The sequence below is a fragment of the Budorcas taxicolor genome, chromosome 10 (genome assembly GCF_023091745.1).
Source record: "Budorcas taxicolor isolate Tak-1 chromosome 10, Takin1.1, whole genome shotgun sequence".
In the NCBI taxonomy this organism is placed as follows: domain Eukaryota; kingdom Metazoa; phylum Chordata; class Mammalia; order Artiodactyla; family Bovidae; genus Budorcas; species Budorcas taxicolor.
This window is the reverse complement of record NC_068919.1, coordinates 35553617-35578567: the sequence shown is the minus strand read 5'-3', so window position 1 is coordinate 35578567 and position 24951 is coordinate 35553617. Positions and strand designations below refer to the sequence as shown.

Here is a 24951-nt window from a genome sequence, read left to right as displayed (position 1 = left end):
TAGGATTCATACTTAATGACAGTTCTTTCATTATCTTCATATTTCACAGAATGAACTTCCAACATGCAGTAAATAATCTTTTTTTCATTTAGCCATATGACTTCAATTATGCTTGCAGTAACTAAGAACCTTGTGAAGCTAAATCTTGGCTGCTACCAAAATAATTGCTTTCACTTCATCCCAGGATATTAAATCTGGTAAATTACAGAAGTTGTCAGGAAGAATCTCTCCTTATCTTCCAATAAAACCTTTATAAATAAAGCATGAATTTTTTCCTTGGCAGAAGGATTTTTGTACACAACCCTGAAGTTTCATACTTCTAAGAAGCTGCTATACAAAAAATTTGCTACAAGATTATCTAATCAAAAATACAGCAAAATAACTGATTTGTACACGTCAATTAATCCAAAGAATTACTTTTTTATTGGCATATACAATCAATCTAACAAATAACTATGATGTATACCAGCCATTCTGAAACACACTAAAAAAGCTTTTTAGTGCTATGGATAAACTCATTCAGGCAACACTTACTGAGCTCCTATAACGTGTCAGATGCATTTTGTGGGGTGCAAGAATTTACCAAAATAAAGCACAGTCCATACATTCAAGGAATTCATAAATCAATGCACAAGACAGACAAATAGACAATATTATGTCATTTAACTTAATAGATACTAAGACATATAAAGGTGCACATTAGATAAACCCATCAGATAACGCCTCCCATGAAACTGGTAATTAGAGTAACAGGAAAAAGAAAACCATTGGAAAAGGGAATGTAGAGTGGAAAACAAAAGAGCTCCTGGAAACTGAAATATGATATTTACAATAAAAACATCAGTAAGTTACAAGCTAAATCAAGGAAATCTCATATAATACAGAGGAAAAAGATAAAAGACTGACTATATAAGATAATCAATATGTCAACTATCAAGGTTTTTTTTAAAAAAAGAAAAACATGAAAGTGAAAACATTTTCAGAGAAATATACTTCAATGTACCTAGGACCAAAGAACATGAATTTCTTGTTTTGAAAAAAAAATATGTTTTCTCACAATAATGAGAAGAACCACACCAATACAGAGGCTCATCATTGTGAAATTTCATAATATGAGAGATCAACAAAAGATCTTAAAAGCCTCCAAACCACCAGGAATCAAACTTCTCAACAGGAAACTGGAACCTGAAAACACATTTTCAGCAAAGAACTCTACCTTCAACCAAAATACTTATAAAGTATGAGGGCATAAGAAAGCTATTAAAAATACTAATAAAGCTATTAAAGTAAATTGTTGAGCGGTAAAGGAGATTACTACCTTCCTCCAAAGTGATTTTATTTAAACATTCTAAAATTTCTACATCCCATATATCCTTTCTGAGGAAATTATGAAAATGCACTAGAAAAAGTGAAAATTAAAACCAAAATGCTCCCACTTTTACCATGCCTATTTAACATAGTACGGCAAGTTGTAACTAAAACAATTAGATAAGAAAAAAATAATATCAATTCAAACTGGGAAAGAAAAAGTAAAGGTATCTCTATTGCAGATGATATGATCTTATATGCAGAAAATTCTAAATAATACACGCACACACACACACAAACAGTTAACAAATTCAGGAAGAATATAGGATACAAAATCAATATAAAGGGCCAGCTATATTTCCATACATTGTACAATACACAACATACATGAAATATGCAATTTTCTTTTTGAAAACAAAATAAGGATGAAAATGAAGAGCTGATTCTTTGAAAGATAAACCAAATCAACAAACCCTTAGCCAGACTCATCAAGAAAAAGAGAGGATCCAAAAAAAATAAAAGAGACGTAATACCTGAGACTAGAGAAATATAAAGGACCATAAAGAGATTACATACCACAATTATATGGCAATAAAACGGGCAACCTAGGAGAACTGGATAATCTCCTAGAAATAATCACCTAGTACAACCTCCCAAGACTGAATCAGGAAGAAATACAAAATATAAACAGAGACCAATTACAGTTAAGTCCCCTATATATAAACCAGTTCTGTTCTAAGAGCATGTTCATAAGTCCAATTCATTCAACAAAACTAGCCTCGGTATCCAACTAACACAACTGGCTGTATAGTACTGTACCGTAATAGGTTTATAATATTTTTCATGTCCCATCACTTCATGGCAAATAGATGGGGAAACAATGGAAACAGTGACAGACTTTATTTTCTTGAGCTCCAAAATCACTGCAGATGGTGATTGCAGCCATGAAGTCAAAAGATGCTTGCTCCTTGGAAAAAAAGCAATGACAAACCTAGACAGCATATTCAAAAGCAGAGACATTCCTTTGCCGACAAAGATCCGTCTAATCAAAACTATGGTTTTCCCAGTAGTCATGTATGGATGTGAGAGTTGGACTATAAAGAAAGTTGAGGGCCAAAGAATTGATGCTTTTGAACTGTGGTGTTGGAGAAGACTCTTGAGAGTCCTCTGAACTGCAAGGAGAGCCAACCAGTCCATTCTAAAGGAGATCAGTCCTGGGTGTTCACTGGAAGGACTGATGCTAAAGCTGAAACTCCAGTACTTTGTGGATACCTCTTGTGAAGAGTTGACTCACTGGAAAAGATCCTGATGCTGGAGGGATTGGGGGCAGGAGGAGAAAGGGACGACAGAGGATGAGATGGCTGGATGGCATCACCGACTCGATGGATGTGAGTTTGGGTGAACTCCGGGAGTTGGTGATGGACAGGGAGGCCTGGCGTGCTGCAATTCATGAGGTCACAAAGAATGGGACGCGACTGAATTGAACTGAACAGTAAAACAGCTGGCATACACGGGCTAGCATCAAGTAAACAGGCAAGAAGAGTTGTTGACTAGAGGAGGGAAGGAGGTGTAAGATGGTAGAGCTGAAAGATTTTCAGCAATAGAAGATGGAGGGTAAGCTGCAACTTCACTCACATCAGATACTGAGAGAATACACATTTGCATTTTTGAAAGTTTACAACTGACTGGTTTGTATGTAGGGGACTTACTGTACCAATGATAAAACTGAATCAGTAATTTAGAAGACTCCCAAGAAATTAAAGTCCACGACCAGATGGCTTCACAGGTGAATCCTACCAAATTAACAATTAACAACTATTTTTCTCAAAACATTCCAAAACATCTATGAGCAAAGAATGCGCCTGAACTTCTACTACATCAGCATTACCCTGATACCAAAATCAAAGACATCACCACCTCCAAAAAATAAAAAAATACTACAGACCGCTTTTGGGCCAGAATCGCCATCTTCCAGTAATGCGCCAAAATGACCAACACAAAGGGAACGAGGAGGGGCACCCGCAACATGTTCTCTACGTCTTTTAGAAAACACGGAACTGTTCCTTCGGCCACATACATGCGAATCTACGAGAAGGTAGATATCACATACATGCGAATCTACGAGAAGGTAGATATCAAGGGAATGGGTACTGTTCAAAATGGAATGCCCCACAAATGTTACCATGGCAAAACTGGGAGATCTACAATGTTACTCAGCATGGTGCTGGCATCATTGTAAACAAACAAGTTAAGGGCCAGATTCTTGCCAAGAGAATTAATGTGCATGTTGAGCATATTAAGCACTCTAAGAGCCGAGATAGTTTCCTGAAACATGTGAAGGAAAATGATCAGAAAAAGAAGGAAGCCAAAGGAAAACAGACTTGGGTTCAGCTGAAGCGCCAGCCTGCTCCACCCAGGGAAGCACACTTCGTGAGGACCAATGGAAAGGAACCCTAAGTGTTGGAGCCCATGGCCTGATAGGTGTAAAAATAAAAGACCTGGACTGTAAAAAAGAAAAAACTACAGACCAGTATCACTTATGAACATAAATGAAAAAGTCCTCAACAAAATATAAGCAAAACATATTCAACAATACATTAAAAGAATAAGCCTTGATAAAGTGGGATTTTATCCCAGAGATGCAAAGATGGTTCAATATCTACAAATCAATCTGGCAATACCATGTTACCAAACTGAAGAAAAAAAATCACATCATCTCAATAAATGCAGAAAAAGCTTTTGACAAAATTCAAACTCCACTTATTATAAAACCTATCAACAAAGTAAGTATAGAAGGAACATAACTCAACATAATAAAGCCCATTATGACAAATACATCATACTCAATGGTGAAAAGCTGAAAGCACTGCCTGTAAGATGAGGAACAAGACAAGATGCCTGCTCTCAGCACATTCCCGTCTGATTCCTTTGGCTAGGACTTCCAATATTAACTGAATAAAAGAAGGAAAAAAAAAAAAAAGAGTAGGAAGTAAAACTCACTGTTTGCAGGTGACATACTACTGCTATATACAGAAAACCCAAAAGACACCAACAAAAACCTACTAGAACAAATGAATGATTCTGTTAAGCTACAGGATACAAAATTAAAACACAGAAATCTGTTGCACTTCTATACACTAACAACAAGCTATCAGAAAGAGAAACTAAGGAATCAATCTCATTTACAACTGCATCAAAAAGAAATAAGATACCCAGGAATAAATCTAGGAAGTAAAAGATCTCTACTCAGAAAACTGTAAGACAATGATGAAAATAACTGAGACAACAAGAGATGAAAATATATACTGTGCTCAGACTGGAAGAATTAATATTGTTAAAATGACTATACTACCCAAGATAATCTACAGATTAAGTGCAATCCCTACCAAAATACCAATGGCATTTTTCACAGAACCAAAACAAACTACTCTAAATTTGTATGAAAATCCAAAACAGCCTAACTACCCAAAACAACACTGAGAAAGAAGAACAAACTAGAGGTACCATGCTCCCTGATTTCAAACAGACTACAAAGCTATAGTCACCAAAATAATATAATACTTGCACAAAAGTAGACACAGATGGATGAAACAGAATAGCCCAGAAATGAACCCACATTTACATGGGCATTTAATCTACAACATAGGAGAAAAGAATATACAATGAGGAAAAGACAGCCTTCTCAATAAATAGTGTTAGGAAAACTGGACAATTACATGCAAAAAAATAAAACTGGACTTTTTCATATGATATACAAAAATAAACTCAAAAGTGGATTGAAGACTTAAAAGTAAGACTTGACATCATAAAACTCCTAGAAGAAAATGTAAGTAGTATTAACAATGCTTTTATCAGTCTTAGCAATATTTTGAATATGTCTCCTAAGGCAAGGAAAACAAAAACAGACAAATGGCAATAACCAAACTAAAAAGCTTGTCCACAAGGAAGGAAAACACCAACAAAAGAAAAGACTGCCTACTGAATGAAGATATATGCAAACAATTATTTAACAAAGTGTTAATATACAAAATATATAAAAATCCATTTAACTCAACATCAAAAAAACAATCTTATCATGAAATGGACAGAGAACCTAAAGAGACATTTCTCCAGAAAAGACATACAAATGGGCAACAGGTACATGAAAAGATGCTCAACATCACTCATCACCAGGGAAATGCAAATCAAAACCATAATGAGGACTTCTCTGTTGGTCCAGTAGTTAAGAATCTACTTGCCAATGCAGGGGACACAGGTTCAATCCCTGTTCCCAGAAGAGTCCACATGCCACCGAACAGCTAAACCTATGTGCCACAACTACTGAGTTTGCGTGAGACAACTACTGAAGGCCCACGGGCCCTAGGGCTCAAGCTCTGCAACAAGAGAAGACATAGCAATGAAAAGCCTGTGCACCACAACCGAGTAACCCCCACTCACTGTAACTAGAGAAAGCCCATGTACAGCAACAAAGACCCAGTGCAACCAGAAATAAATAAAACCACAATGAGCTAAGAGCTTCCCTCAAAGCTCAGGTGGTAAAGAATCTGCCTGCAATTAGGAGACCCAGGTTCAATTCCCAAGTTGTGAAGATCCCCAGGAGAAGACAATGGCAACCCACTCCAGTATTCTTGCCTGGAGAATTCCAAGGACAGAGGAGCCTGGCAGGCTATAGTCCATGGGGTCGCAAGAGTCGGACACGACTTAGCGACTAAAGAGCGAGAGAGACAATGAGCTATCACCTTACCTGTCAAAATAGTATTATCAAAAAGACAACAGATAATCAGTGCTGGAGAGAATGTGGCAAAAAGGGAACCCTCAGGCATTGTTGGAGGTATGTAAGCTGGTGCAGCCACTATGGAAAACAGTATCGAGGTTCTTCATGAAATTAAAAATAAAACTGCCGTAGCAACTACCAAGCAATTCCACTTCTGGGTACTTTTTCAAAGAAACTAAAAACACTAATTCAAAAAGACAAATGCACATCTATGTTCACAGCAGAATTATTCACAATAACTAAGAAATGGAAACAATCTAAGTGTTCATCAATAGGTTAATGGATAAAAAAGACGATAAATAAATATCAGCCACACACACAAAAAAAAGAATGAAATCTTGCCATCTGCAACAACATGGATGGACGTAGAGGATATTGTGCTAAGTGAAAGAAGTCAGACGTAAAAAGACAAATATTTTATGATTTCACTTATACGTGGAATCTTAAAAAAAAGAAGAAATGAACAAAAATAACAAAATGGAAATAAGAGTCATAAATCTAGAGAACCAGATGGCTACCAGAGGAGGAGAAGTAAAGGTAATAAATGAAATAGGTGAGGAAAATTAAGAGGTACAAACTTCTAGTCACAAAGTAAATGAGTCACAGGAATAAAACGTACAGTGCAGGAAATACTGCCAATAATAATGTAATATATATTAATACACTATTAATGCAATATATACAAATGTAAAATTACATTATGACAAATGATAACAGATTTATCATGGTGATCACTTTGTAATGTACACAAATACCAAATCACCCTATGCTACACACCAGAATGAACAGTACTGTAGGTCGATTATACTTCAATAACACTCAGAAAAAGAGATCAGATTTGTGGTTACTGGGGGCAGGGGAATGGGAAACTGGATGATGGCGGTGGAAAGGTATAAACTTCCAATATAAAATAAGTAAGTACTAGGTTTATAATGCACAACATGATTGATATAATTAACACTGCTGCTGCTGTTGCTGCTAAGTCGCTTCAGTCATGTCCGACTCTGTGCGACCCCATGGACGGCAGCCCACCTGGCTCCTCTGTCCACAGGATTCTCTAGGCAAGAGTACTGGACTGGGTTGCCATTTCCTTCTCCAAATTAACATTGCTATATGTTATATATTAGTCACTGAGAGAGTAAATCCTAAGAGTTCTCACCACAAGCCCTGCCTCAAAATAATCTCCGCTCCCAAACCAAGCATCTGAAGACGAAGTCTGCATATAGCTAAAAACCATTTTCAGGTAGAAGACAATGCTATTTCTTGGAGCATGCACATCAAGTTTTTTTTTTTGTTCTCTTCAGTAACAGAGACATTTATGCTTCATAAATCTGAACCATTTTCTTAACTCTTAAGATCAGAATCTTAAGACTTAGATGGGGAAACAGTGACAGATTTTATTTTCTTGGGCTCCAAAATCATTGCTGATGCTGACTGCAGCCATGAACTTAAAAGACGCTTGCTCCTTGGATGAACTTTGCCTACAAAGGTCCACATAGTCAAAGCTATGGTTTTTCCAGCAGTCATGTACAGATGTGAGAGCTGGACAATAAAAAAGGCTGGACACCAAAGAACTGATGCCTTCGAACTGTGGTGCTGGAGAAGACTCTTTAGAGTCCCTTAAACAGCAAGGAGATCAAACCAGTCAATCCTAAAGGACATCAGTCCTGAATATTCTTTGGAAGGACTGATACTGAAGCTGAAGCTCCAATACTGGATGTGAAGAACTGACTCACTGGAAAAAGACCCTAATGCTGGGAAAGGTTGAAGGCAAGAGGAAAAGGGGATGACAGAGGATGAGATGGTTAGATGGCATCACTGACTCAGTGGACATGAGTTTGAGCAAACTCCAAGAGATGGAAGTACAGGCAAGCCTGGCATGCTGCAGTCCATGGGGTCGCCAAGAGTTGGACACAAAAGAGCAACTGAACAACACATGACACCAAAAACTACTGTCTGTAAGAAATACACGACTCCTTCAGCTAACAAACTCCTTCTCACCTCGGCCTCCAAAGCAATCTTAAAAGTAAATTCTCTATCACCCAAGGATAGATTAAACTGCTTTTGGATAATAAGGGTGAAAATAGTGGTGCTGCCATAAAACTCCTAGAAGAAAACACAGGCATTACATTCTCTGACATAAATCCTATCAGTGTTTTATTATGTCAGTTTAAAGCAATACAAATAAAAGCAAAAATAAACAAATGGGACCTTTGTTTATTAACTTAAAAGCTTTTGTACAGCAAAGGAAACTATAAATAAAAAGAAAAGACAAATACAGAAAATATTTGCAAGTGATGTGACCAAAAAGGGCTTAATTTCCAAAACATACAAACAGCTCATACAACTCAGTAACAAAAACAAGCAACCCAATCGAAAGACAGGCAGTAGATCTAAATAGACATTTCTCCAAAGAAAACATACAGATGGCCAAGAGGGACATGAAAAGATACTCAGCATCACTAATTATTAGAGAAATGCAAATCAAACCACAGTGAGATACCACCTTACACTGGTCAGAATAGCCATCAATAAAAGGTCTACAAACAACAAATGCTGGAAAGAATGAGGGAGAAAAGAGAACCCTCCTATCCTATTGGTGGGAATGTAAATTAGTGCAGCCACTATGAAAACCAAGATGGAGGTTCCCCCCAAAAGCTAAAAACAGAGTTGCCACAAGATCCAGCAATCCCACTCCTGAGTATATATCTATACAAAACTATAATCCAGAAAGATACATGCACCCTAAGATCATCATAGTAGCACTATTCATAATAGCCAAGATATGGAAACAATCTAAACATCAAATGACAGATGAATGGATAAAGAAAATGTGGTACATATATACAGTGGAATATATATATATATATATATATATATACACACACACACACACATACACACACACACTCAGCCATTAAAAAAAAGAACAATAATGCCATCAGTCGCAACATGAATGGACCTAGAGATTACCACACTAAGTGAAGTCAGAAAGAGAAAGACAAATACCATAAGATATCACTTACATTAAGGAATCTAAAATATGATTGGGCTTCCCTGGTGGCTCAGCTGGTAAAGAATCCACCTGCAACGCGGGAGACCTGGGTTCGATCCCCAGGTTGGGAAGATCCCCTGGAGAAGGGAAAGGCTACCCACTCCAGTATTCTGGCCTGGAGAATTCCATGGACTATGCAGTGCATGGGGTCACAAAGAGTCAGACACGACTGAGTGACTTTCACTTTCATGTTCACATGAGGAATCTAAAATAGGACACAAATGAACTTATTCACAAAGAAGACTTACAGACATATAAAACAGACTGTAGTTGCCAAGGGGACAGTGGGATACTGGAGGGATGGTTTGGCAGTTGGGGATTAGCAGAAGCAAACTATTATATTATATACCACATGGATAAACCCCACAGTACCGCTATAAAGCACTATATATTCCATGTCCTGTGATAAAACACGATGAAAAAGAATATATTTGTAACTGAATTGCTTTGCTGTACAACAGAAATTAATAAGACACTGTAAGCCAACTGTACTTCAATAAAATATTTTTTTTTAAATATTGGTGTTGAAATGTTTAAAACACGTATTGGGTAATCAAGATGATTAGACAGTGACTGGACAATCAAATATTATAGATGGCATCCACTAGTTGCAACTGCAATATATATACAGACACACACACCACAGTGAAAAGTATAAACTGAAAAACATTTTCTCTTGATAGGAAGAAAGAAAAACCTGTATGCTGCCTGAGTAACATCCACTTCACCTGCTAACAACCCTTAGAAAACAGCAAAGAACTAACTTGCCCATAAACAAGTCAAGGAGAGCTCATGAATGTGGGGATTCCATAGTAGCTATTAGTGGAATATGAATTAAGTGAGAAAAATAAAGTAGAAGTATTGGGCTGGGATGTACTTCTGCCAAACCTGGATTTTAACATTGAAATAAAGCAAATTTTCAGTAGCAAATGTAAGGAGATTAGAAACAGCCACTAGGTCCTAACAAAGTAAAGAGCTAAACAGACTGAAAAATCAATAATTATTTTGAATCCGTAAGAGACAGTACAAACTGCTGAAACAGACACGTAAATACACGGGATCATGGTTTAATGGAGCAGTAACTGACAACAGACTCCACCTTGGGAACCAGTGCCAGGGTAGAAAAACCTAAACTGTAACTGACAAATTGCTGGATGCTCAGTGTTAGACAGCCTGAGTTTAAAACTCTAGGGATGCCCAGTTATAGGGGGCTCCCACATTTCTGGAAGTTTTCCTCTAGGAGCTAGATCAGATCTCACAGTAAGTATCAGCTCATGAGAAAAATCCTGGGGTGCAGGTGGCTCGGAGGGGTGGTCTCTGTTACTTTTAACAACTAAGCCTAATCTCTAGAGAGAAATGAGTTAACCACGGTCTAACTTGGTTGGGTTTTATCAGAGCCTAACTGACCTGGGGAAAGGGAAATTATCCAACTCCAGCCTACCAGAGCCAATCCTGTCCAACTTAAGGGGGCAAGAAGAGATATGAGAAGCACCTGTGAAGTTCACAGTCCAGAGGCACAGACTCATTTAAAAACTGAAAACTAATCACAGAACTAAAAAAACACTTCCCTTCCCCTCACATCGATGCCTTACCACAACATTATTAAAAGCCTATTATATAAAACACTTCCTTTTACCTAACATATCCTGTCTAAAAGACAAAAAAAATTACAACACATACTAAAAAGCAAAAAAAAAAAACACAACTTGAAGACAGAGCAACCATCAAAATTATCATACTGGAATGTTGAAATTAACAGATTGGGAATTTAAAACTATGATTAACATGCTAAGAATTCTAATAAATAAAGTAGACCACATGTGGGCTTCCCACGTGGCTCAGTGGTAAAGAATCTGCCTGCAGTGCAGGAGACTCGGGTTCAACCCCTGGGTTGGGAAGATCTCTGGAGGAGGAAATGGCAACTCACTCCAGTATTCTTGCCTGGAGAATTCCATGGACAGAGGAGCCTGGCAGGATATGGCAAGAACAGATGTGCAATGTAAGCAGAGAAATGAAAATCCTAATAAAGAAGCAAAAAGAGACACTAAAGATCAAAACCAGAAATGGGCAAGAAACAGCAAGGACCTAACAGAAGTTAAGGTGACAAGAATATATATAAGAACTATACAAAAAAGGTCTTAATGACCCAGATAACCACAATGCTGTGATTACGCACCGTGAGCCAGACATCCTAGAGTGTCAAGTCAAGTGGGCTTTAGGAAGTATCACTAGGAACAAAGCTAGTGGAGGTAATGGAATTCCAGCTGAGTTATTTAAAATCCTACCAGATGATGCTGTTCAAGTGCTGCTCTTAATAGGTCAGCAAATTTGGAAAATTCAGCAGCGGCTACTGGACTGGAAAATGGAAAAGGGCAGTTTTCATTCCAATCCCAAAGAAAGGCAATGCCAAAGAATGTTCAAACTATCATACAACTGTGCTCATTTCACATACTAGCAAAAAGTATGAAAAGTGTTAATCACTCAGTCATGTCTGACTCTTTGAGACCTCAAGGACTGTATAGCCCACCAGGCTCCTCTGTCCATGGAATTCTCCAGGCAAGAACAGTGGAGTGGGTAGCCATTCCCCTCTCCAGGGGATCTTCCCGAACCAGGGATTGAACCCAGGTCCTCTGCACTACAGGCAGATTCTTTACCATCTGAGCCACAAGGAAGGACCACATGTAGCAAGGTAATGCTCAAAATCCTTCAAGCTAGGCTTCAAAAGTACATGAACCAAAAACTTCCAGATGGAAGCTGGATTTAGAAAAGGCAGAGGAACCAGACATTACATTGCCAGCATCCTTTAGATCTTAGAAAAATCAAAACAATTCTGGAAAAACATCTACTTCTGCTTTACTGACTACACTAAAGCCTTTGACTGTGTGGATCACAACAAACGGTGAAAAATTAAAGAGATGGCAATACCAGACCACCTTTCCTGCCTCCTGAGAAACCTGTATGCAAGTCAAGAAACAACAATTAAAACCAGACATGACACAATGGACTGGTTCAAAATTGGGAAAGGAGCGCATCAAGGCTGTATACTATCACCCTGCTTATTTAATTTTTATGCAGAGTACATCACGTGAAATGCTAGGCTGGATGAATCACAAACTGGAATCAAGACTGCCCAGAGAAATATCAATAACCTCAGTTAAGAAGATGATACCATTCTAATGGCAGAAAGCAGAGGAACTAAAGAACCTCTTGCTGAGGGTGAAAGAGGAGAGTGAAAAGCTGGTTTAAAACTAAGATCATGGCATCTGGTCCCATCACTTTGTGGTAAACAGATGGGGAAAAGTGGTAACAGTGACAGATTTTCTTGGGCTCCAAAATCACTGTGGACAGTGACTACAGCTATGAAATTAAACTTGCTCGTTGGAAGAAAAGCTATGACAAACCTAGACAACATATTAAAAAGCAGAGACATCACTTTGCCAACAAAGGTCCATAAAGTCAAAGTTTTAGTTTTTCCAGTAGTCATGTACCAATGTGAAGGTTGGACCATGAAGGAGGCTGAGTGCCAAAGAATTGATGATTTCCATTTTTGGTGCTGGAGAAGACTCTTGAGAGTCCCTTGGACAGCAAGGAGATCAAACCAGTCAACCCTAAAGGAAATCAACCCTGAATATTCATTGGAAGGACTGATGCTGAAGCTGAAGCTCCAACACTTTGGCCACCTGATGTGAAGAGCTGAAGATGGAAAAGCCCCTGATGCTGGGCAAAAGAAGGGGGCAGCAGAGGATGAGATGGTTAGATAACAGCACCAACTCAATGGACATGAATCTGAGCAAACTCCAGCAAATAGTGAAGGACAGGGAAGCCTGACGTGCTGCAGTTCATGGAGTTGAAAAGGGTCAGACATGACTTAGTGACTGACCACCACCAGCCATTCATGATAAAAACTCTCAGTGAACTAGCAAATAAAAGGGAACTTTCTCAAATTAGAAACTTTCCCACTAAGATAGGAAAAAAGGAAAAGATGTCCGCTCTCATCAATCCTTTTCAGCATCTTACTGGAAGTCCTAGTGAATGCAATAAAAGGAAATAAAAGTAATACAGATTTGAGAAAAAGAAATAAAACTATCTTTGTTCACAAATGACATGATCATCTAGGTAGAAAATGTCAAAGAATCCCCAAAAAACTTCTGGAACTAATAAGCTACAGAATATGAGGGTAAAGTACAAAATTCAATCATTTTCCTATGTATCAACAAAGAACAAGTGGAAAACACAATACCATTTACATTATCACTCCCCAAAAGTGAATACTTAGTTATAAATCTAATATATACAAGATCTATATGGGGGAAATGAAAATACACTAATGAAAAAAATTAAAGAACTAAATAAATGGAGAGGTAGTCAATGTTCATGAACAGGAAGACTCAATACAGTTAAGATGTCAGTTCTTCCCAACTTGATCTATTGATTCCATGCAAGCATAATCAAAATCCCTGCAAGTTATTTTGTGAATATGGTTGAACTGATTCTCAAGACTATATAGAGACGAAAAAGACCCAGAATAGCCAACACATGTTGAAAACAAAGTTGGAGAGCTGACACTGCCCAAATTCAAGACTTTCTTAAAAAGCTACAGTGATCAAAATGGTGTAGTACTGTTACAAGAACAGACTAACAGAGGTCAAGGGAATAGACTGCTGCTGCTGCTAAGTCGCTTCAGTCGTGTCTGACTCTGTGCGACCCCATAGACGGCAGCCCACCAGGCTCCCCCGTCCCTGGGATTCTCCAGGCAAGAACACTGGAGTGGGTTGCCATTTCCTTCTCCAATGCATCAAAGTGAAAAGTGAAAGTGAAGTTGCTCAGTCATGTCCGACTCTTAGCGACCCCATGGACTGCAGCCTACCAGGCTCCTCGGTCCATGGGATTTTCCAGGCAAGAGTACTGGAGTGGGGTGCTACAGCCTTCTCCGAGAGCCCACAAAGAGACTCAAGTAGAGCCAACTCATCTTTGACAAAGAAGCAAGGACAGTATCAGAGCAGAGAGTCTTCTCAGTGCTGAAATAGCAGGACATCCACATACAAAAATATGACTCTCGACACAGACCTTCGAACTTTCACATAAATTAATTCGAAATGGATCATAAACCAAAATGTAAAACACAAAATTTTAAGAATCCTAAAAGATAACCTAAGAGAAAACCTACATGACCTTAAATATGGCAATGACTTCTTAAGATACAAAATCAAAGGCATGATCCATGAAAGAAATCACTGATAGGCTGAACTTCATTAAAATAATAAACTTCTGCTTTGTGAAAGACAACATCAAGAGAATGAACAGACAGACCACAAACTGGGAAAAAATATTTGCAAAAGCATGTTATTCAAAACATACAAAGAAGTCTGAAGACAACAGTAAAACAATCTGATTAGAAAATAAGCCAAAGACCTTTACAGATATCAAAGAAGATATACAGATGTCAAATAAGCATATGAAAAGATACACCACATCATGTCATCAGGGAAAGGCAAATTTAAACAAGATACTACTACACACCTATTAGAAAGGCCAAAATCCAGAAAGCTGACAATGCTGACAAGGATGCAGAGCAGCAAGAACTCTTATTCACTGCAAAATGGCAAGGCCACTTTAGAAGAGTTTGGCAATTTCTCATAAACCTAAACATACTGTCACCAGGACTTCCCTGGTGGTCCAGTGGCTAAGACTCCATGTTTCCAACATAGGGGGACCAGATTTGATCCCTGGTCAGGGAACCAGATCCCACATACTGTAACTGAAGAGTTCACACACCACAACTAAAGATCCAGCATGCCACAATGAAGATGGAAGATCCCGTGTGCCATAACTAAGACCGGGGGCAGTCAAATAAATTAAAAAAACAAACAAATAAATAAACAAACATGTTGTTACCATCCAGTCTTGGAACCATGCTCCTTGGTATCTATTCAAATGGACATTAGACTTGGACACAGATGTTCATGGCAGCTTTATTCGTAACTGCCAAAAGTGAGATGCAACTAAGATGTCCTTCAAGAGATGAATGAATAAATGAACTGATACAACCAAACAAAAAAAATGTGCTATCAAGTCACGAATAGACATGAAGAAACTTTATATACATATTATTAAGTGAAAGAAGCCAAGTTGAAATAGCTACATCATTGTATGATTCCAGATATAAGACATTCTGGACAAGGCAAAGCTATGAGACAACAAAAAGATCAGAGGTTGCCAGAGGTGAGGGGAACAGGAGATTAACAGGTAGAACATGGAGGATTTTTAAGGCAGTGAAAATACTCTGTATGATACTATTCTGGTGGATACATGTCTTTACATTATTTGTCCAAACCCACAGAATGTGTATCACCAAGAGTGAACCTTGATGCAATCTATGGACTTTTGAGTGATTATGACGCACCAACATAGGTTCATCAATTATAAGCAAATGCACCATTTTGGTGGTGGATGCTGATAATGGGAATGGCTATGTATGTGTGGGGACAGAAGTTGTAATGGGAAATATTTAAACTTTGCTCTCGATTTTATTGCAAACCTAAAATTGCTCTTAAAAAAAAAAAAGCCTTCAATAAAAATAAATAACACAAGTACAAATTTAAAAAGTGCAACAGTGTATCTTGTTATTTTATCATGTAATAACCTTCAGCTTGTTTTTAGTCAGGAAACTTATGGATCAAGATGTCCATAGGGCAAAAAATTCTTATTTATTTAGCTGCGCTGGGTCTTAGATGCAGCATGCAGGATCTTCAGTTGCAGCATGTGGTATCCAGTTCCCTGACAAGGGATTGAACGTGGACCTTCTGCACTGGAAGCATGGAGTCTTAGCCACTGAACCACCAAGTAAGTCCTAGGAAACTCTTACATACTAGACATAAGTTAGTTTACTTTCAATTTCTTCTGAGCCACACTGGATAAGTCTTGCTTCAGTTATGATTTGGGGGTCATTCTTTTCCCTTCTCCAATTAATCAAGAGTTGTCTATATATACTGTATACAAACTATACTTTAATACTTTTTAAAAGCTGTCTATATATTAACAAGGAATAAACATGCATGATTAACAGAAGTCTAAATCTAAAAATCTAAGGTTCCCACTGGGATAAGTCATCTGATTTGCCTACAATTCTAGATTGTGAACCCAACGGATATTCATTACAGAAAAATGAACTATCATTTTGCAGAATTGAAAAGCAATTATTGCTTCACAAATGTGGGGTATTTTATAGTGGCTTGCATTATTAATACCTAAAGTCAGAAGTCCACATAACCAATATTTTAAATTCAAATCTTCCTTTTATCTCTAAGAACAGAAAATTGTTACCTACCTTTCAGAAACCTCTTGCTTCAACTGAGGGACTTCATCGAGTGCTGAATCAATATCCATGAAACCAAGAAAATCTTGCTTTATATTAAGGGAAGGCTTCTCCAAACCCTTGCCTGATGTTTCCTGACCCCTTGATAAAGGATCCAAATCTGTTAGCTGCATCTCTGACCCCTCACCTTCTGTAAGACGGACCCGTTGACCAGGAGAACTGGGAACACTGTTCCCTTCTTGGTCAGAGCTGTTCTTTTGCTTTCCATCTCTCTGAGGCTTACTATTCAGCCCATCATCCCGGAAGCCTTTAGCAAATGGATTGTAATCTATTTTCAACTGGGTAATTTGAATGTTTTGATAAGCTGTTACTGCAAAGAATTCAGTCTGTGGGAAGGTAAAAGTGTGGACACCAGGGCCATTTAATTGTATCACTTCAGTAGCCTTTTCTGCAGGCACCAAGTGAAGCCGCGGCAAGTAGCGATGCATAGAGTGCAAGATAATATGCCCTTCTTGGTCCAGTGTATTGTTTGTAAGTTTGAGTTTGTAGAAAGACACTGGTTGATGCATCCAATAATGACCTGTGGAAGGAGATTCTGGATGAATAAAAACCCTCCCCAAAACATGGGGCTCAGCCTTCCCACTGGGCTCCCACCAGCGACCGTTCCATTTATAACGGTGATTATCCACAGGAGATATATCCATGACAAGGATATATTTCATATTTGAATCTAAACCTGTTATCCAATAACGACAGTAAGGAAACATGCGTCTCCCCTGCTTCGTCAGAATCATCTCTGTGCTTCGATGATAGAATTCGTTCCACATACTATTGTTATCCAAAGTGACAGTGATTCCTCCTACAGTACAATCAGCTGGAAGGCAAATCTTTCCTTTAGATTTTCCTGGTGATGACACACTGCTAGCCAAAGCACAGGCATCCCGATTAGTAACCAAAATTCCTTGATCAGTTTTGCCATTTCCTGGCTGTTTCAGGATGACAAAGAAGGTAGGTGCTGCTCCTGGCACTGTCCCACCATCTTGATTAGCCAATATAATCTGCTGTTTCTCCTCCATGATTCCAGTGGGAAAATCAGTAGTAAGATAATTGTAGTTACCACATAATCACAATGGCCTTCCCAGCCTAAAAAAACAAAACAACAGTTTAATCAAGTGAACATTTATTTTACTAACAAAAATGTAAGAATGATTATGTTATCCCAAAATACATTCCTAAATTCTTCTAAGATTTTGCTTCTACTTTTCTCTCAATCACTGTAAGGATATTCATTCTGGAATATTTGATTATCTTTCTAAAGTTCATTTTAATCTAATTAAGTTAGTCATATCCCAATCCTTCAATAATTCACTATACATGCAATGTGAAAGTGAAAGTGAAGTCGCTCAGTCGTATCCGACTCTTTTCGATCCCATGGACTGTAACCTACAAGGCTCCTCCGTCCATGGGATTCTCCAGGTAAGAATACTGGAGTGGGTTGCCATTTCCTTCTCCAGGAGGTCTTCCCAACTCAGGGATTGAACCCGGGTCTCCCACATCGCAGGCAGACACTTTATCATGTGAGCCACCAGGGAAGCTCATGCATGCAATAATCTCACATTAAAAAAAGTATTCATTTTAGAAAAATTATATGAAAATATAAAAGTATACAGACTTAAAAGAAGATTAAATTGTAAAGTTATCTGCATTCCAAAAGAATCCCCATAATTTATGAATTAATTTGAGAGGATTCTGTTACAAGCACATCCTCCTGAGTAAAAATTAACACATTTCCATGTTATCACTGTATAGAGAATCACCTCTTTTATTAGAGTACTGGCATGAGTTCATACATAAGTAAAAAGTTATTTAATTTAATTAGTACATGAAAGTGAAAGTGTTAGTTGCTCAGTTGTGTCTGACTCTTTGGGACCCCATGGACTGTAGCCCACCAGGCAGCTCTGTCCGTGGGATTCTCTAGGCAAAAATACTGGAATGGGTTGCCATTCCCTTCTCTAGGGGATCTTCCAACCTAGGGATGGAACCTGGGTCTCCTGCATTGCAGGTGGTTTCTTTATGAACTGAGCCATCAAGGAAGCCCTGTTAGTACATACATTTAAAGAAAACATGACAAAACACCAGAACTTACTGGAAAAAGAAATAGTTGGCTCCACAACTCAGACCTTACACTGAAAAAAATTCCAACAGACCAAACACTTAAATCCCATCCCCTACTCCCAACTCAGTGTAATTTTTTTTAATTCTTAAAGAAATCTTGAAAAAAGCTTTTTGATAATAAGTAATACACAAAACCTAGAAGTTAAGACAACAAAATTTTTGATAAATTCAAAATCTTATAAATTTGTTTTTAATATGACAAAAACTATCCATGTAAGATTAAACAAATGACTGACTGGAAAACAGTACCTGAAACATATCATAAAGAACTCATTTTCCTAATACAAAAAAGAATTTTATACAAATTGGAAAAACAAAAAATCGAATAGAAAAAAGGACAAAGGATAGGAATTGCAAATGGTTAAGAAAATGTACACAGTCACAGAACAGAAGGAATTAAAGTCATCCTAACATACTGCTTTTTACCCTAGCACAATGGCAAAAATAAAAGCCTGTCAAAGGTGCTGGAAAAAGTGTATGTCAATCAGCATTCTCATCTCATCAGCCACTTAGAGTGCAAGATGACAGAATCTCAAAGGTCAGTATGAAAATATCAAAAGTAGAAACGCACACATCCCAGGAAACAATGGTTCTTCTAGGACTTTATCTTACATACATATGTGCAAACACACACATACACACCTGTAATAAATGGTGGTACTATGAAAGAGTGGAACATTCTGCAGCTAGAAAAGAGAATTATAAATCTTATAGACTCATTACTGCAGATGGTGAGTGCAGCCATGAAATTAAAAGACGCTTACTCCTTGGAAGAAAAGTTATGACCACCCTAGAGAGCATATTGAAAAGCAGAGACATTTCTTTGCCAACAAAGGACCATCTAGTCAAGGCTATGGTTTTTCCAGTGGTCATGTACAGATCCGAGAGTTGGACTGTGAACAAAGCTGAGTGCCGAAGAATTGATGCTTTTGAACTGTGGTGTTGGAGAAGACTCTTGAGAGTCCCTTGGACTGCAAGGAGATCCAACCAGTCCATTCTGAAGGAGATCAGCCCTGGGTGTTCTTTGGAAGGACTGATGCTAAAGCTGACACTCTAGTACTTTGGCCACCTCATGTGAAGAGTTGACTCATTGGAAAAGACTCTGATGCTGGGAGGGATTGGGGTCAGCAGGAAAAGGGGACGACAGAGGATGAGATGGCTGGATGGTATCACAGACTCGATGGATATGAGTTTGAGTGAACTCCAAGAGATGGTGATGGACAGGGAGGCCGGGCGTGCTGCGATTCATGGGGTCCCAAAGAGTCGGACATGACTGAGTGACTGAACTGAACTGAACATTATCTAAAAGATATACAAAGGGCATAAAGTTCAAAACAATTATAGATTATGCTATATACTTCTATAAGTTTAAACAAAGAAAAAGCCAAAGAAAGAAAAGAATAGGTATGTATTTTCCTGACACAGACTACCTGCAAAGACAGAAGAGGAACTGGTAGTATTGGCTTTATCAAGGGAAAACAGGGTGGCTGGAAAAATACTCTGACACTTTCTAAATTTTTATCTTGTGACCGTACAACCTATCCCCCCACCCCACCCCCAAAAAAACCCTAAATTAGTTAATTCATAAAAGTTACACAAAAAAAACACATACACTGTATGACTCCATTTATAAGAAACATCCAGAATATGCAAATCTATAAAGTAGATCAGTGGCTGACAGTGAAAAGGGAGAGGATTAATGAGGACAATTGTTAACAGTTTGCAGTTTTCTATAAGAGTGATGAAAATGTTCTGAACTAAAAACCAGTTAATGTATCCTTTAAAATGCTGAATTTGGGGGCTCCTGCTGGTCCAGTGGTTAAGACACCACATTTCCAGTGCAGAGGGCCTGGGCTCAACCCCTGGTCAGGGAACTAGATCCCACATGCTGCAACCAAGAGCCCACATGCCAGCAACTGAAGACCCCGCATGCTGCAACTAAGACCTGGTACAGTCAAATAAATATATAAATGTTTTAAATCACTAATTTATGTAAATTATATCTCAATAAACCATTATAAAGAAATCTCAGGTTGTTACATTCAACTGAAGTGATGTGCTAAAATAAATTACCTAAATATTCTACAAAATAAAAGCTATCACCTTCGATTAGCTTTTATACAAAAAAGGAAAATACTACATCACTAGGCTTCCCAGGTGGCATTAGGGGTAAAGAATCCACCTACCAATGTAGGAGATATAAGAGACACAGGTTCGATCCCTGGGCTGGGAAGATCCCCTTGAGAAGGACATGGCAACTCACTCCAGCGTTCTTACCTGCTGGAGAATCCCACTGACAAAGCAGCCTGGCGGGCTATACAGTCCATAGGTTCACAAAGAGTCAGACACAACTGAAGCAACTTAGCACACACACACTCTTGTTTAACTGGGTCAGTAAGTTTTGACTAACCAAACTGAGCCACTTACTGGTGTTCCTCTTTTTAATTAAAAGTCTAATTTTACATTTCATCAGAGCTATTGACAAGCAATAATAAAATAATCTGATCTGAATTTTACATCTTTCAGGACTGGCCACATGATCCTCCCAAAAAGTGGGGGAGGGGGGAGCTCCAAAACTTAAATTATCCATTATCTTCAGGATAATACTTTAAAGACCAACACTTCAAAAAAGGTTGGTTATTGTTTCTGATTATGGCTAGATATGAAAACAGAAACCCTACTTTCTAACACTAAAGTACTAATACCTAGGAAAGGTTAAAAAAGAAAAAAAGATCTCTCCTCTGATTTGGAGTTTGAGAGATAGATAAAATTTAGAATGATTCTTTTCAAAAGTTTCCTCAGGCTTAAGGCAATTAAGTTTACTGATTTCCTAAAACTAGTTTAAGTAACATCTATCAGAGACTGATAAGACAAAATTTAAACAGACTTATAAGTCACAAATACAGTGACTTTTATAAAAATAGTAAAGTTCAGAAAGTTCATAAAAACCAATACCTCTAAAATGGTGTATAATTGATCAAAAAGGCCATCATCAAAATATCTACAAACAATACACTGGAAAGGATGTGGAGAAAAGGGAACCCTCTTGCACTGTTGGGAATGTAAACTGATACAGCCACTATGGAGAACAGGATGGAGACTCCTTAAAAAACTAGGAATAAAACTACCATTGTTGTTGTTCAGTCACCTAGTCATATCTGATTCGTTGCAACCCCATGGACTGCAGCACTCAAGGCCTCTGTGTCCCTCAACATCTCCAGAAGTCTGCCCAAGTTCATGTCCATTCCATCAGTCATGCCATCCAGCCACCTCATCCTCTAATGCCATCTTCTGCCCTCAATGTCTCCCAGCATCAGGGACTTTTCCAGTGAGTCAGCTATTTGCATCAGGTGACCAAAATACTAGATCTTCAGCTTCAGTATCAGTCCTTCCAATAGGTATTCAGGGTTGATTTCCCTTAAGACTGACTGGTTTGATCTCCCTGCTGTCCAACCATTATGACCTAGCAATCCCACTAGTGGGCATATACCCTTAGAAAACTATAATTCAAAAAGACACATGTACCCCAATGTTCACTGCAGCACTATTTACAACAGAGAGGACATAGAAGCAACCTAGATGTCCATCAACTGAAAAACAGATAAAGAAGTTGGGCTACATACATACAGTGTAATATTACTCAGCCATAAAAAGGAATCAATGTCAGGTGAACTGATGCAGATGAACCTAGAGTCTGTCAAACAGATTAAGAAGTTGTGGTACATGCATATAATGGAATATTACTCAGCGGTAAAAAGTAACAAATGTCAGTTGAACTGAGGGGGATGAACCTAGAGCCTGTCCAACAGAGTAAAGTAAGTCATAAGGAGGAAATATCATATTTTAATGCATATATACAGAATCTAGAAAATGGCACTGATGAACCTATTTGCAGGACAGGAATATAAATAGAGAGACAGATATGGAGAATGGACTTATGCTGGGGTGGGGACAAGAAGTGAGAGCGAACCACTGACATATATACACTACCATGCGTAAAATAAGACAGCTAGGGGGAAGCTGCTATAAAACACAGGGAAACCAGCCCAAAATTCTGCATCAACCTACAGGAGTGAGATGGGGGCAAGGTATCTCCCTCTCAAGAGGGAGAAGATACATATATACCTATGGCTGATTCGGGTTATTATATGACAGAAATCAACACAAGATTGTAAGGCAATTATTCTTCAGTTAAATAAAACAAAGCTAAAAACATAAAACTGTATATAAATCAAATAACACAGACTCCTAATCTTGTACTTAGTCCATAAAGCTCAGTTTTGTTACAAATCAAGTATTTTTGTAAACAATTATGCAAAAACACACTTATGAAGTGCAGTTAAGACAGGCAGCAAGGAACTACTTGAAAAAATTGTTTAGCTATCCCAAACCTACGAAGACATTAGAGAGTTAAGAATTTCTTATAAACACTGTCTTCTATAATAATAAAACCTTGATTTTTCATCATTTTTACAGGTAAAAGTGGGCAAGGACGTTTTAACCAATGCTTTAAAAATCATTATCTTTTAAAAATTAATCTATGAAATATCAAAGATTCTACCGATGGGAATCCAGTTTAGAGACTATACTATAATAAATTTTAAACTTACATTATATATACACATTTCAAAATTTTCCTTTCATTGAAACACAAAAATTAAGTTCAGAAGAGTCAGACTGCTTTATTTGCACTCTACACAAGTATCTAATAAATGTAAAAATGTGTGTATTAAGTCCAAAAAAAGTTTGAACTTTCAGACTTTTGATTTGTATAGTCTTTTTTTAATCCTCCTGTCAAGTTTATTCCATAAATTGATCAAAATGTGTAAAACCAAAAACATAATTTACAAAAAAAAAAATAGTATCTATCTTAAGCCGTACGTTGCTAAAGGTTTACAGACGAGAAATAAAATTTTATTCCACAATTCTTAAACATGGATTTCACTTCATTATAAAGCAATATGCCTACGCTTTTGGAATACAATATTGGATTTTCTAAACAAAGGATAGTCAATTCATCAAATTCAACTGTATCAGACACACAAACACCTCTCTAAAGTCTAAGATAACTTTAACCAATTGCAAAAATCAAATTACTTAGGCTACTCATGAAGCAATAAATCTCCTTCCAGAAAGATTCTAAAAATTCTCTGAAAGCGTTAAGGAAGACCACAGTTTTGGTATACAGATACAACTTAGCATTCAAAAAAAATCTCAGTTCAGCTGTTCAAGCAGTTATCCACATAGAATTACTATAATAATGACCTACAGAGATAAATTCAGTTGTAGCTGGGAAATATTCTAAGTAACTTTCTGAAAACGTCAACATCAGAAGGTGCAGGCACTCACATCAACACACAAATGCAATTACACAGAGAATGTTTTCCAGTAATGTGTCAAGTTCCATAAGAAAACTGTTACAATTCCAGAGAACCTATTCTGAGTATCTTTTCACCAATGACCTCTTTTGGAAATGTTTAGTAACTACTAAAACCACGATCTTCACACAACTTACAAAATACACTAGTTAGTTTACTAGCTAGTTACCTAATTCAGATACTAGTATCAGTCTACCCCTCCCCCCACCCCCCAACCAACCCGGCAACAAAGTACACCAAAATTCCAAACCAATACTATTACTTTAAAAACACAAAACATTACAAAACATTCAGATGATAACTGAGTATTTTCAAAGTTGCTAAAAATAGCCATAACTTTTCATACAGTAAATGCATTACTGTAAGGTAGGCATGGAGATGTTAGTTTGTTCCTTAACATAATTATTCACTACAAGAGTGCGGTTAAATTACATTTCTGAAGCTCAAATTTGTAAGAGAATAGATTCACTTGAATTTCAGTATTCATCAATATACAATGGGCCCAGAAATTTGAAAAATCTTTTTAAAAGCATAATTTACAAACAAAAGTAATCAGAAAACTAGACAGCAAGGGAGGCAGACAATAAAATAGCCAACTATCCGTTCTTAATCGTCATTAGGTTAACTTTTATAATTAAATAAATGATGTGCGTGCGTGCTAAGTCGCTTCCGTCGTGCCTGACTCTGACCCTATGAACTGTAGCCCGCTAGGATCCTCTGTCCTTGGGATTTTCCAGGCAAGAACACTGGAGTGGGTTGCCATGGTACTCACTATCTATAACCAAGCACTTATTTTGGACCAGAAACTATACCCTGGGCATTTTATCATGACTACAATCCTAAATTTGAAAGGTAAATTTCAAAATGTATCTGAAATGCTTTTAGGTTTTAAGGCACGAAGTTGCATTTACCTAAGATAGTAGCCCATCCCCACCCCTTTCACCAA

The 24951-nt window shown here is 37.7% G+C and overlaps 1 protein-coding gene across 1 annotated transcript in view; it reads right to left on the bottom strand.

The window, feature by feature from the left end:
• The window catches only part of MGA (MAX dimerization protein MGA), a 147045-nt gene that overhangs the window by 72827 nt on the left and 49267 nt on the right, over positions 1 to 24951 (bottom strand). Inside the window, exon 2 of the mRNA XM_052647402.1 lies at positions 16465 to 17595. Within this exon, the coding sequence (XP_052503362.1) occupies positions 16465 to 17528 (1064 nt within the window). The 5' untranslated portion in view covers positions 17529 to 17595. The remainder of the gene's footprint in view (positions 1 to 16464; positions 17596 to 24951) is intronic.